Source organism: Malus domestica, chromosome 09, assembly GCF_042453785.1.
Source record: "Malus domestica chromosome 09, GDT2T_hap1".
Classification (NCBI taxonomy): domain Eukaryota; kingdom Viridiplantae; phylum Streptophyta; class Magnoliopsida; order Rosales; family Rosaceae; genus Malus; species Malus domestica.
The window spans coordinates 14,646,824-14,659,630 of record NC_091669.1 but is presented as its reverse complement, the minus strand read 5'-3'; the positions used below and the strand labels follow the sequence as shown (position 1 = coordinate 14,659,630).

General features: G+C 34.8%; 3 protein-coding genes across 6 annotated transcripts; 1 reads left to right on the top strand and 2 right to left on the bottom strand.

Annotated features, from left to right (window-relative positions):
- Positions 1-339: 339 nt before the first annotated feature.
- On the bottom strand, positions 340-3,116 carry LOC103421810 (uncharacterized). 4 transcript variants are annotated; one of them, XM_070804985.1, is made up of 8 exons: positions 2,998-3,116; positions 2,530-2,613; positions 1,893-1,960; positions 1,744-1,802; positions 1,419-1,525; positions 1,019-1,068; positions 747-829; positions 340-643 (listed from the first exon to the last, which is right to left on the bottom strand). In XM_070804985.1, the coding sequence occupies exons 2-8, from the start codon at positions 2,585-2,587 to the stop codon at positions 532-534; spliced, it is 537 nt and encodes a 178-aa protein (XP_070661086.1). In that variant the 5' UTR covers positions 2,588-2,613; positions 2,998-3,116; the 3' UTR covers positions 340-531. The 4 variants fall into 4 exon arrangements, with proteins under 4 accessions (XP_070661086.1, XP_028964096.1, XP_070661087.1 ...); XM_029108263.2 differs by having other exon boundaries at positions 2,918-3,018; XM_070804986.1 differs by lacking the exon at positions 2,998-3,116 and adding an exon at positions 2,696-2,995.
- A 1,995-nt stretch (positions 3,117-5,111) lies between these two features.
- On the top strand, positions 5,112-6,961 carry LOC103443705 (uncharacterized). Its single transcript, XM_008382594.4, has 3 exons — positions 5,112-5,231; positions 5,551-5,670; positions 6,545-6,961. Exons 1-3 carry the CDS (start codon positions 5,112-5,114, stop codon positions 6,668-6,670), a joined length of 366 nt encoding a protein of 121 aa, XP_008380816.3. The 3' UTR covers positions 6,671-6,961.
- Positions 6,962-7,135: 174 nt separating this feature from the next.
- Positions 7,136-9,174, bottom strand: LOC103443654 (dormancy-associated protein homolog 4). The gene is made up of 3 exons (XM_008382544.4): positions 8,518-9,174; positions 8,036-8,138; positions 7,136-7,537 (listed from the first exon to the last, which is right to left on the bottom strand). Exons 1-3 carry the CDS (start codon positions 8,759-8,761, stop codon positions 7,510-7,512), a joined length of 375 nt encoding a protein of 124 aa, XP_008380766.1. The 5' UTR covers positions 8,762-9,174; the 3' UTR covers positions 7,136-7,509.
- Positions 9,175-12,807: the final 3,633 nt, after the last annotated feature.

The following is a 12,807-nucleotide window of genomic DNA, read 5'->3' as shown; positions in this document are numbered from 1 at the left end:
GGTTCAGACGAACACGTGGTCGGAATGCAGGGACAGGAACGTACCAATTCTCATATTTTCTCACACATGACGAGATATAGAATGTGACTTTACATAGTGTGTAAGAAAGAAAGACAAATTTATTGAGGGTAACCTTAAGTTTCAACCTTGAAGAAGAGCTTGATGACTATATCCTCTTTTGTCTGAGGACTTCAATGTAACCCAGTCGTCTTGACGGGGGTGAAGCGATTTTCGTACTAACATTTTTCTCATGCTTTTCGTTTAGGATTGAATAACTCAAATAGAATTCAAGAACAAAAACAAGGTAAGTAGTGCAAAAAAAATAAAATAAAACGGAAATGTGAAAATCAATACCCATAAAGTATTCAACCAAATTCCTAGCACAACCAAATTTCATCAAGTTGCTTCTTTAATTAATTTTTGAAGCGTAAAACTAGCAATATAGGACGTGCTACAAGAATGGCATAGCTCCATTTGCTTCCTCAGCAAGAATTGTCCTACCTGTCTCCTTCCTATCAAAAGAATTCTATTCTATGTGGCCTTGGCATGCCTATCAACAGCAAAGTTGCGCGTTGCACTCGGCAGTTCAAGGCATATTCCGTCAAGTTCTCGTTTTGCAACCATTTGACAACCCAGACGAGACCTGCAAATTAATATCAACTTATATAGAATTCAGAATTCATATTTCAGCTACTACTTTGACATAATATTCCCTGCAGTTTAATTCCAAGATATAGGGGGCTTACGTCTCTGTGAGCCCGAAAGCAAGATCCAGCATGTCATTTTCCTCATCAGTTGGATCTTCGAGTTTATTGTAGTATTCCATATCCTAACCAAGAGTTCCAGAAGTTAGCTCAGATGAAAATTTTAGTGCGACGAATGGAAGTTTTCAAGGCAACTTTCACCGGATACTAATGAAACAGAAATCAGTTCATTTTGCATGTCTCCTTGTATCCAGTGAATATTGCCTTCCTATTATGACTCTTTGTCTGCAAACTTCAAGTTTCAAAGTACATACTCTCACAATCACATGACATGTCGAACAAGCACACGATCCTTCACATGCTCCTAAGATCACATTAAAACCAACTTGTTAGAGATAGACAATAGAGATAGCCACACTGACGTAGTTGATCAACTCGATTCAATCCAGCCAAGCCTTGGTTTTAATCACATAAGTTCAATTTCCAAGTTCATCTTATCAATTCAATTCTAACAAGCACTTTAATAGTCTCATAATAAAACAATCTTGAAGGGCAAGCTCACTCATCAACACCACTAAAACAAAATTGCAAGGAGTTACCAGGGTCTATATTCTACATAGAGCTCAGAAAAGTTTTTGATAAAAGTTAGGATCCTACTAAAACAAGAGGAACCAAAGTGGAATGCACAAAACATCAAATGACATGCCAGAGTACCTTCAAGTTCTATGTCATTTTCATGAGCAGCTTCTAACATGGACATTCCAACAGGAACCTTAATATGCTTCTCCATCTCATCCTTGTCAACAAACGTGACAGAAATTCTGCAGATTTAAACAGAAGGTTAAAGAAATCTACAAAAAGATGCAAGTGTTCCAATAACACAGATATTTAGTTGCAGGGTAGGATGAGAGCTTGTCTTTAATGAAATAAGCCAAATATGGGAATTCTCTCCAAATTGTTCACTGATGATTGAAACAATATGTAAAGAGTTGTTGCTACAAGTTCAACACGGTTCTTTTTATGTGAAAAAGCAACTTACTCTTCTACTTTTTTATCCCCCTCCTCATGCAGGGTTGTCGTAGAGAAAGCTTGATGCTTCTGAAAAAATAGAGCGAGATTTTGACGGGTTAGTCCGAAAATTGAAAATGAAACAAAGGTCCATTGAAGAAAATTCATTAGGAAGCTAACCGGAGTATGGAAAATATAACTGTAAAGTCCACCGAAGTTTCCTGTCTTTGGTGAAGACTTCAATGGACCTGGAAAATTCATATCAATTAGTTCTGAATTGTTTTTAAAGATACCAACTTAAATTACAATTTAAAATCACAAGAGAACCTTCACTACCTTACTGGAATCATAAGAGAACCTCCGCTTAAGCAGTAAACTAATTATACAGTTGTACCTTAATTGAATTAAAAAGACACCAATAAACTAAAACTATATGTTATCATGTATAAAACTTGAAACGTTGAACAACCCATCATTCATCCCAACGATCCAACATAGCAGATATCAGTCTCCTGTCACACATATCGAGCTACATGTCAAACAAGATCATTCCTTGTGCAGCATTACCTTAGCATTTACCACAACGATTTCACTCCCAGCACCTTAGGGCATTACATATTATATATTAATTGCAGTTTGGATATTTGGTAATAAACAACAGTTCAATAAAAGTTTCAATGTCGATGTAATTAACAAGATATTAAGCTAAGAAACGAGCATGGAAGAAGTTAATGTTGAATTTTAATAAGGGGCTGAGAGTATTGGAAAAGCAAAATAAAGATAGACCAAAAATGAAAAAAATTCACAGAACAAAAACCTTTTGTTACATGGTTGATCATCTGAGTTCTGACAGCGGCTAGTCTAGAAACAAGCATGGTCGGCAGGAACCTCCCAGAAGCACCTGGGAAACATGAACAAATGAAGTATTACAACATAAACCACAACTAATAAAAACCGAAACGGGTTTCGTACGTCTTTCATACAAAGTAACTCTGAAAAGCAGAGAACTTGGTTTGGTTTATGTCATTGGAAGAAAAAAAGAATTTAGTACGAATTTGGAGGAAATTCGGTATCAAGATTGAGAAGGAGACTTAAGCGGCATTAACACAAACAGATGGTTGGCGCCCGAAAGGAGAATGTGAAACCATATATACACACACACATATACGAAACGTAAATCTTAAAAGTCTCGAGACAGAATCAACCATAATCTGCATGAATCATTCAAACACAAAGCTTATTCATTTTTGGAAAGAAACGGAAGCATGGTGCATGGACGACGGACCTCTGTGATCTTTTTGTCAGCGGCACAAGTCGAGCGTCTGTGGGGCACAAGAAAGTCACCAAAGCAGATGTATGTCGGCATCCTACCCAAGACACCTCGCTATTAGGTGTGATTTTACAATTTTGGTCTTTCGAGATTTTTATTTTTATTGTAAATTATATTCCACGCTACTTTAAATAAAATGAAACTTTAAATGTAAAACTTCTGATACTGTTCATTTTAACGACAAAATTATATTTTTACATTAAAAATTTAATCCTAGTATTATTCATTTTACCTCTTATTTTGTGTTTATCTTTAAAACTCAAAGTTTTTAAGTCATTTTTATTAGTTTTCCTTTAAATAAATGACAAGGATAATGGCTTGTAGTGTTTTTTTTTTTTTTTCTTTAGAAAAAAGGGAACAATTGATGGTAAGCAACATTTATCCACTCATTTCTAGTCCGAAAAGGTCATGGGGAATTCCACCATACTTGTGGTCAGAGTAAAGCAGACTCATCAACTCGGAGTATTGAACCCAAGACCTCCTATATTTTTTTGTTCATTGGAGAGCCATAATCCATATCTTTACCACCAAGCCACTTAAATTAGAGGTGGACACAGTTTGGTCAGGTACAGTTTAGACCTCAAACCACTACTGGACTAGTACAACATCACTGTTTGATTTGACCTGGCTAGGTTATAAACTTGGACAAGGATCGTCTACCCTCCTTGTTCTCGTGCCCTCCCATGCCCTCCTGTTTTGTGTGGTCACGGTTAAGCCACGTCAACATTTTATATTGTTTTTTATAGAGATAATAAGACAAAAATGAATAGTAATATAAAATGTTGACGTGGCTTAACCGTGACGACACAAATAGGAGGGCATGGGAGGGCATGGAACAAGGAGGGCAAACAATCCTTGTCCTATAAACTTAACTATGAGTGTAACATAATCAAACGAATTCATAGTTATCGAACCACGCTCATCCTTTTAGTTAAGACCTCTTCTTATACCAAGTCAATAAGGCTTCATTTGGTATATAGAATGAATTGGAGTGGATAACTGTTAATTAAAGGTATCGTGAGAGGAGAAATGAAATAATTATGTCCAACTAGGATTACTCAGGAATAAAACTTTTCTATTTCAATCTTCTTCAAAATGATAGGATTACAAGGGATGAGTTTTCTTCATGCCTAGTCCTTCCCTCCAAATGAAATTTCATTCACTTCTACACTTCAATAAGTTATTCATTCTAATCCAACGTACCAAACCAGCCCAAACTATCAAATTATGTTGGTCTATTGCCCAAAACATAAACACAATTAGTTTAGAATCAAAAGTTGATGCAAAGGCAGATTGAATATGAATTATAACAAGGGTAGTGCGATATACACATCCTTTTTTACCTTCTAGATATTCATCTCAATTTTTGACCATTTGATCGAATGAATTGAAGAGGATCAAGGGATAGAAATTAACAAAAGGTGTGTGAGAGGTAAAAATAGGTGTGTGGATAGCACAACCCTTGTGACAAAGTTTAGCTTAAGCTTATATGTTGTCTTTGACGAAGGGCTTTACTGAGTCCACCCAAAGCCAGCTTTACAAGCACAAGAGACACAGTTTATGGTATTATCCGCCAATTACATGGTCATTACCATATGATTTATTGTAATCATCGACCAAACCCCTAGACATTTTTCATGTATCTCTGCATTATATATGAAGCAAATTACAAAACCTATATGCCTATACGCATTGTAAGAACAAGCTGTTATCGTTATTATTCTTCTTGTTTTACATAATTATTCAAGCTTCCAACTCTTGATCATGGCTTCTTTTGGTTCAATTTCCCTAATCTCTGTTGCCACTCTACCTTACACCGCCAAGGGCAGAAGCACAACTTGCCAACTCAATGGATTCTCTAGAATTGTAAGTGCCACGAATTTTGCAAGAATCATAGATTATTGGGTACAGGCTGTCGTATATATGTCACACTATGTGGGAAACTCACATGCATGGATCTGTTCATCGTGAGCAGTTGCAACAAGCTTCGCGTATTCCACAGTTTATGAGTGAGAATAGATAATAGAGAGACCGGATTTTTCACTAATTGTATGATTTGATTGTTTTCAATGCAGGAAGGGCCAGTGGTCAAGGGGCTAAGACTTGTACCAAAGATTGCGATCACTAAGGCAGGAGGAAGATCATTTGCACTCCCTAGTTGCACTAAGACTACAATCTCATGCGCCATTGTAAATATATTTACATATATTTCTGCAAATATATATTTTAACTTGGCTATCTATAGTAATTTTACACTTGCTTTCTCTTGCATCTTATTTTTTCTCCTTATTTTTATTGTAATTTCTCATGCGATAACTTCCACTAACACATGCATCAGAGTTATTAGTTATAAGCTCTACCGAATGCCATCAGAAATGTATGCAGTTACTTGAAACATTTTTCGCGGTACACTTTATCCGTGCTTATTCTATGTATGTTCTTTTAATCATATCTCTAATCCGTGATTAACTAGAATAAGCACTTACCTAGTTTGATTACCTTGTGCAGGCTCAACCAGAGACCCTGCTAACTGTGCAAAGCACAATTGCCAAGCAACTCTCCATTGATGAAAGCACTGTGCTTCCCGAAACAAAGTTTGTCGATTTGGGGGCGGATTCTCTCGACACAGTATGATGCTCGATCTTCATGCTTTCTCTATAGTTGTTTTTTTTTTTTTTTTTTTTTTTGTCTTTAGCTTTAATTGGTGATGAGTGATGTTTTGGCAGCTTTGCATAATATATCGTAACATGTTAAATCGATTAGCTGTGACTTGTAAAAAAGTACTAATAATTGTGGTGTTCTTCATATAATTTCCACACGAAATATACGTAATTTATTTCAGTTCGTTATATCGTAACTTTCAAAAAAAAATGTACCACTTAATTATTAATTATGACTTTTATCATGTAACTTATCGTTAATCCTATATATATAGGGTAAAAATGAGGCCCTTGGGGTTAGGATTAGCCAACTGGTGAGATTGTGAGAGAAAGTGATCGAAATTGAGTTAATTAAGAATATTATAGTTTATTGATTCGAACGCTTCTAATGTAACCAAGTCATGCTCATTAAGTCATATAACAAACACATAATCAAGTAATACAATTTTATTTTTTTCTGATATTAATATTTAATTAGGATGGATGAGTACTCGATTAAGTGTATATAATCGTTTTTGTGGTGATGATTAATACCCAACAAAACTTTTGTATCCAGAAAAAAGGATTGAAAAACTAATTCAGAGATAATTAGGTATTGACTTAAGTTGGAAGTTGGAACCCTCTCTAATTGATGGTATAGTGAATAGATTAATCACCCATTAATTTGACGTCAAAGACCAAATATTCATATGCTTGATTAATGTCATTAATGTGACGTAAAAGACCAGATATTCATATGCTTGATTAATGTCACCGATCTGTTCAATATTTTACTTTTTGTTCAATTATTTATTTCACTCTCTGCACATAAATATCTGATCAACGGAAAGAAAATGAAACAGGTTGAAATCCTGATGGCTTTGGAGGAGAAGTTCGGTGTGTCCGTCGGAGAAGGAGGAGCTGAGAACATCGCAACCGTTCAAGACGCTGCTGATCTGATTGAGAAAGTGAAATCTGGTTCAACATAGGGACCTCCAGAGTTGATATAAAGAAAAACAATACCTTGTTTCTCAGTCAAGTTTTGTTTCTTTTTTCCCCCTTCATTTTCCATTTAGATTAAGTCAAACTCGAATGCGGTATAGGGCTCGAACAGCAACACTCTTGAATATTCAAGATGTCAATTTTCATAATTATTGTGTGGAATCCACATAAGAAGTTTTACTCAAAGCCAGAATATCTGATCGAATGTTTGAATTTTATGTTTGGTTTCCAATATTATACAATAAACACAGCAGGAAAAATATTGCACTTTGAAAATAGCTAATTATTAATCCCACACTTCTATACGCATGACGCATTCTCACACTTTTATATGCATGTCGCGTTAAATTGTATGGGTTCGTTTGATAACCATTTGTTCTTTATTTTTTTTTTTTTGCTTGAAATATGAGGAAACTTACTACCGTGTGAACAAACAATGATGAAAATCAAGATTTAAGAGTAAACTTTTAAGTTAATTATTAAGCTCCAAATTTAGGAGTTTCATGAAGGGGAGGATTGAATACACAAATCCATATGTACAAAGATCAAATAAAAATACAAAACAAAACTTGAAGATCACATGGAAACATGAAAATAGGTGAAATAGCAAACCCTACTTCAACTCCTCCATAATCTCCAAGGAGCATCGGTTCCTCTGCTGTTCCTCGTCAGTTGAACCGTCTTATTATTATATGTAGTACGTACTTAGATAATTACATCTATACACTTGTATATGCATCAAGTTCCCATAAAGGTAAGGTTCTCTATGTACAATGATGTGGAGTCGCCGGCCGATACTTTAGCAAAATCTTCTTCACTTCCTCTCTCAACGATCCAAAGCAGTAATTACCATCCTGTAATACACACAAATAAGAAATAATAAGGGAGGTTAAAGTATAACTAGTATTTGTTAAACAATCTTCTCCTCGGATATTAATGCATCGATTATCTACAAAAAGAACCTTAGTATTTTGTGAGACCTATATAAGGAAGACTGTGTCAAGTCTGCACGTTATATTATCATACTCAATCTACATGCATTTTGAATGCATGGTGACATTTGACAGTCTAACAATATAACATATCAGATTATTTAACTACCCTATGCATATCTAGCCCAAGGGTAAGAGTACCAAATTCAGTTCCTAGATAGTCCCAAATTCCTAATCTTGTTTTCAATTGGGGTTGACTTGATCAGTTCTTAATCTAGTGAGAATTATCTAAACCAAATGATATATGCATGCTTCTTCAAGTTGACTCTGATATCTACTGGGGGTTAGCTAGAGAAGCAAGGATATATATATGCATGCTTCTTTTGATTCACTATCATTCTAAACATAGCTAACACTTACCAATCGTAACCAGTCGGACTTCTAGGTTCGGCGCGTGTCAAAGCATCAGCAGACGATTTCCTCCTTGTTAATTTCTTGAAATTCCTTGCACCTGGTGTTCCAGCTGCACGTAAAATCAAAAGAATTCATAGACATAAACAAAATTAAACATACAAATATCTCACAAAAAAAAAGAGTTATACATTTAAGAATATGATACCTATATCCAAGCAAGTTGGTCGCAACAGGAGTGTAGTATATTTACACTCGTTGTATCTAACAATTTTACCATGCTAGACAAACAATTTTTTCATGCTAGACAAATATATCGATATTTCCACAAATTTGCATATCAATGTCCATTGATACAATATTTTAAACATTAGAATTACTATTAGCACACCAACTAATTCTGTTATTTCTTTTAAGGCATACCAAATTTATCACGGTGTCAATTCATGTTATTTGTAGTTAATTTAGAGACTATAAATTAGATAACTTACGGGTTCTTGGAGTTCCTGGTGTGGTTGGGGACTCTGAGGGGGAGCCGGAATCAGGTGAAAGGTTTCCAAGGGTGGACGAACTAGTCCTAAGAATAGTAATGCTCCGAGTGACCGGAACCTCATTCGCAGCCATTGGCAAAGAGGACGGGATAGACATGGAGTCGTACTTTCGGAGCTTGCCGAGGCCGGATTCAGGTGCCGGTCCGGCTAGTGTTTCATCCCAAAGCTTGTGAAGAAAACCCATGATGACTTATGTTTTTATTTATTCTAAAACTAATTGTCTCTCTGTAACAACCGACGAAGCTGGCCGTGTGATGTACCAATGAACGTTGTTAGTGTAGGTTCGTGACCCAAGCTATACGACTGTTACAAAGAGATTGGGAAAACAAAGCAAATGAGAGAGAAGATGTGAAAATTAAAACGTAGAAAGGAAGGTCTTTCTATGAACACAAGGTGTTTCAGGGTTCTTATAAGAAGACGAAGGCTTTGAGACTTGAGAGAGAGAGAGAGAGAGAGAGAGGGAGTTGAGGTGGTGATGGCTTAAGCTAAATTCAGTAAAAGAGCAACCGGCTAGAATTGAGGTGGTGATGGCTTAAGCTAAATTCAGTAAAAGCAACCGGCTAAAATGGCTTCATTACTTTGGAGCCATCCAATTCGATTCTGTTTTTTTGAGAACTTATTTAAGCAACTACTATAGTGTTTGGGGTTAAGGGGGCAATACACGTAAGCATATCCAGTAATTTTGAGTGATGCTATTTTCACCTCATCTCACTCTCACAGTCTCACTCACCTGTTTTTTCTCATTCTTTCAATGTCTTTATTGTAAGGATAATTTCCTTACTCACTAACTCACTACTTAACTCTTATCTATTTTTAATTATATTTACACATATTTGTTAATTTTGTCTTAAAATAGCCAAACAGGATTCACTTCGATCTAGACTTACACCGCTCCATCCAATACTTGTTCTTCCATTTACAATAAGAGGTATTTGTTGATTTGCTCCATGAACTTATATGCAGCTGCTAATTTTTCTTCTTATTGGAAGTCTTGGATGTCCAGTGGTTTATTAGGGTTTCTAAAGTATTATGGTGCTTCACTGTAAAACTGGACAATAGGGGTTTAGTTACTGTTTCCTAAGTGCCGGCTATTTTCTTTTTCTTGTGTTTAGCAATTTTTCTATAGTTGTCAACTTCTTAATTCAAGGAGCTGTTGTTAGCTTGCCTAAGCCGCTCATTATGGCGTAAATTAAGGAAGGTTAGAGTCTCAAGGAGGGATAGCCTCCTTATACATGCCTGTATAGTTGAGTTGCAGATTATGAAAGAAATACAAAACAACCTTTGAACATCAACACTTCTGAACTTTAATTTTAGTTGATTACCCCCTTAAACTTTTTCAATTAGCAAATTTCTCCCTTGAACTTGAAATTTAGCCGATTACGTACCTCCTTGAACTTTTATAAATAGCTAATTCCCCCTGCATTAGATTTTAAAAAACAAAACTTTCATTCAAATTTTCATCTATCCAATTTTTCATCATTTTTACCCTTATACAGTTGTCATGTGTTGTTTTCGTGATAAAAATGGATGGAAAATTGAATGAAAAGTTTTAAAATCTAACACCAGGAGGGAAATTGGCTATTTATAAAAGTTCAAGGGGGTAATCGGGTAAAATTATAGTCCAGGAGGGAAATTGGCTATTTATAAAAGTTCGAGGGGGTAATCGGGTAAAATTATAGTTCAGGGCGAAATTAGCTAATTATAAAAGTTCAAGAGAGTAATCGGCTAAAATTAAAGTTCAGGGGGAAATTGGCATTTCCACACAAGTTTAGATAGTAAATCAATAAATATACCTTGTAATAATGTATCTTAATCATACAAACACATAATAGGTGCCTTTTATTTGCTTTATTATTATCTAAAGATTTACAAAAAATATAAAAATAAAACATTCAATAAAAATAATTTAATCATATTCATATGAATCAAACAAATGGACATATTTTTTTCCTTTTTTTTTAGTAAAAGTAGCATTCTCAAAACAATGAAAAGTAAGCTTAAAAAAATGAACTTTAACAAAAAAAAACTTTCGTACTGTTTATTTTAACGAAAAATAATATTTTTACACTAAAAAGTCAATCCTGATACTATTTACTTTACTTTTTATTTTATCCTTATCGTTAAAATTTAATATTTTTAAATTATTTTCATTAATTTTTCTTAAAAAAATATAAAGACAATATAGTTAACCCACGTAAATGAAAAAGATGACAAACGCATGCAGCGAGCCAAATTCTGGGAAGCCAAGCAGAATCAAGCCACGGATATAAAAGATCGGAGATCGTAATACTGGAAACAGGATGACTAGGTCAAGTGGTTCGACAAGTGTCCCATCCTTTTTAAAGATAGCTTTTACACGTCACTGGATAAGCTTGAAGACAATCTAGATCCACCAAACACTGAAATGTTGAGGTGTTCTGTGGGTCCACCCTGTGTCACGTTACAAGGATGGTACATCGCCCTCCCTGAGCTCCTGCAAGCTTGAAGACAATCTAGGTCACGTTAAACCCTAAATCAAAGTTCCCAGAAAAGAGACCCTGAATTCTGTCTAGGATTGGATTGGACTCAACAACTCATTAGATTCAAAATATATTAAGTAACAAAAAAGATAATTATGTTCTTTCCAATGCACTTAAGTTCGAAACTTCTTCTGCATAATTTAAATTAATTTAGTGTATAGTACCACCAATATAAAAAAGAAGACTGTATAATATTAATGGAAGGGTCATGTTTAATAATTGTGTTTATTGTCTTTAGGTAAGAAATTAAGAATAATGTTTCTTTTTAACTTGTAGAACTGGGGACATATTAGACTCGTATTGAAACATTTTGAAGTAAAAAAGACTACATGGTGGAAATGAGTTATGCTATTGTATCTCAACGTGAGTTTGAACTCCGTCAGCTCTCTACTCTAACATTTAACCACTAAGCTATTGTCTTTTCCAAAAAAAAAAAAAAAAAAAAAGCTTAAACCACTGAAAATCAAGCCAATAAGGCCATCTCCAACCGAAGGGTCCAGAGGACCAGAGGGCCGAAAATAGCCATAAAACCGTCTCCAACCGAGGGCTAGGCCAGAGGGCTCTGGAATCTGGGAGGGCCCCACGGGATCGGAGAGGGCTGGCTTTTTTTTTTTTTAATGATTTCCTATTGCTGTCGGTTAAAACCGACAGCATTAAAGACCTTTTTTTTTGTTTTAATAGTTCTGCTATTAGTGTCAGTTATAACCGACACTAATAGTTTGAAATGTTTTTTAATATAACGGCTAGCTGAGTCAGCTAGCCGTTGGTTGTTTTTTTTTTTTTTTTTTAATTTATTTTAAACATTACTAGCCGTTGGTTGTTTTTTTTTATTTTTTTATTTATTTTAAACATTACTAGCCGTTGGTTTTTTTTTTTAATTTATTTTAAACATTACTAGCCGTTGGTTTTTTATTTTTTTAATTTATTTTAAACATTTTTTTCTTCTATAAATATAGTGAAGTTCTTTCAATTCTTCACTTCATTTGCAATATTTCCTTCTTCAATATTTTTCAATATTTCCTTCAATATATTTCTCAATATTTCCTTCAATATTTCCTTCAATATATTTTCTAATATTTCCTTCATCTATAATATTTGTTTCAATTTTCCAATATTTCCTTCAATAAATTTTCCAATATTTCCTTCATCTATAATATTTTCTTCTATAACATTTGCAATATTTCCTTCAATATTTCCTTCATTTTTTTTTCAAAAAAAATGGCCTCATCTGCAATGAAAGGTAGGGCTTGGACCCGAAAAGAAGATGAAGCTCTTTGCAAGGCTTATAGATGGATCTCAGAAGATAGTGTGAGGGGGATTTCTCAAACAAGTGAAGGTGTTTGGACTCGTGTGTCCAAAAAATACTTAGAGTTCTACGAAGGCACCATTCCACCGAATACCCGAAACCACGAAAGTTGTTCTTCAAGATGGAAGAAACATCTTCATCCAAGTTTGAATAAATGGCATCAAGCACTATTAGCAGCAGCACGTAGACATGAAAGCGGCGCCAATTACTATGACGAAGTTAGTGTTTTTACAGTTTATTTTAAATGTTTAAATGTTTAATTATATTACATTAATTTCGTGAATTAATTTCCTAAAATTTTTTTAATTATATTTTCTGGGTACGCCAAGCGGAGGAATTGTATATGGAGGGCAGCTCAAAACCCTTTCAGTTTCACGGTTGTTGGGAAATTTGTAAAGGGTGGGT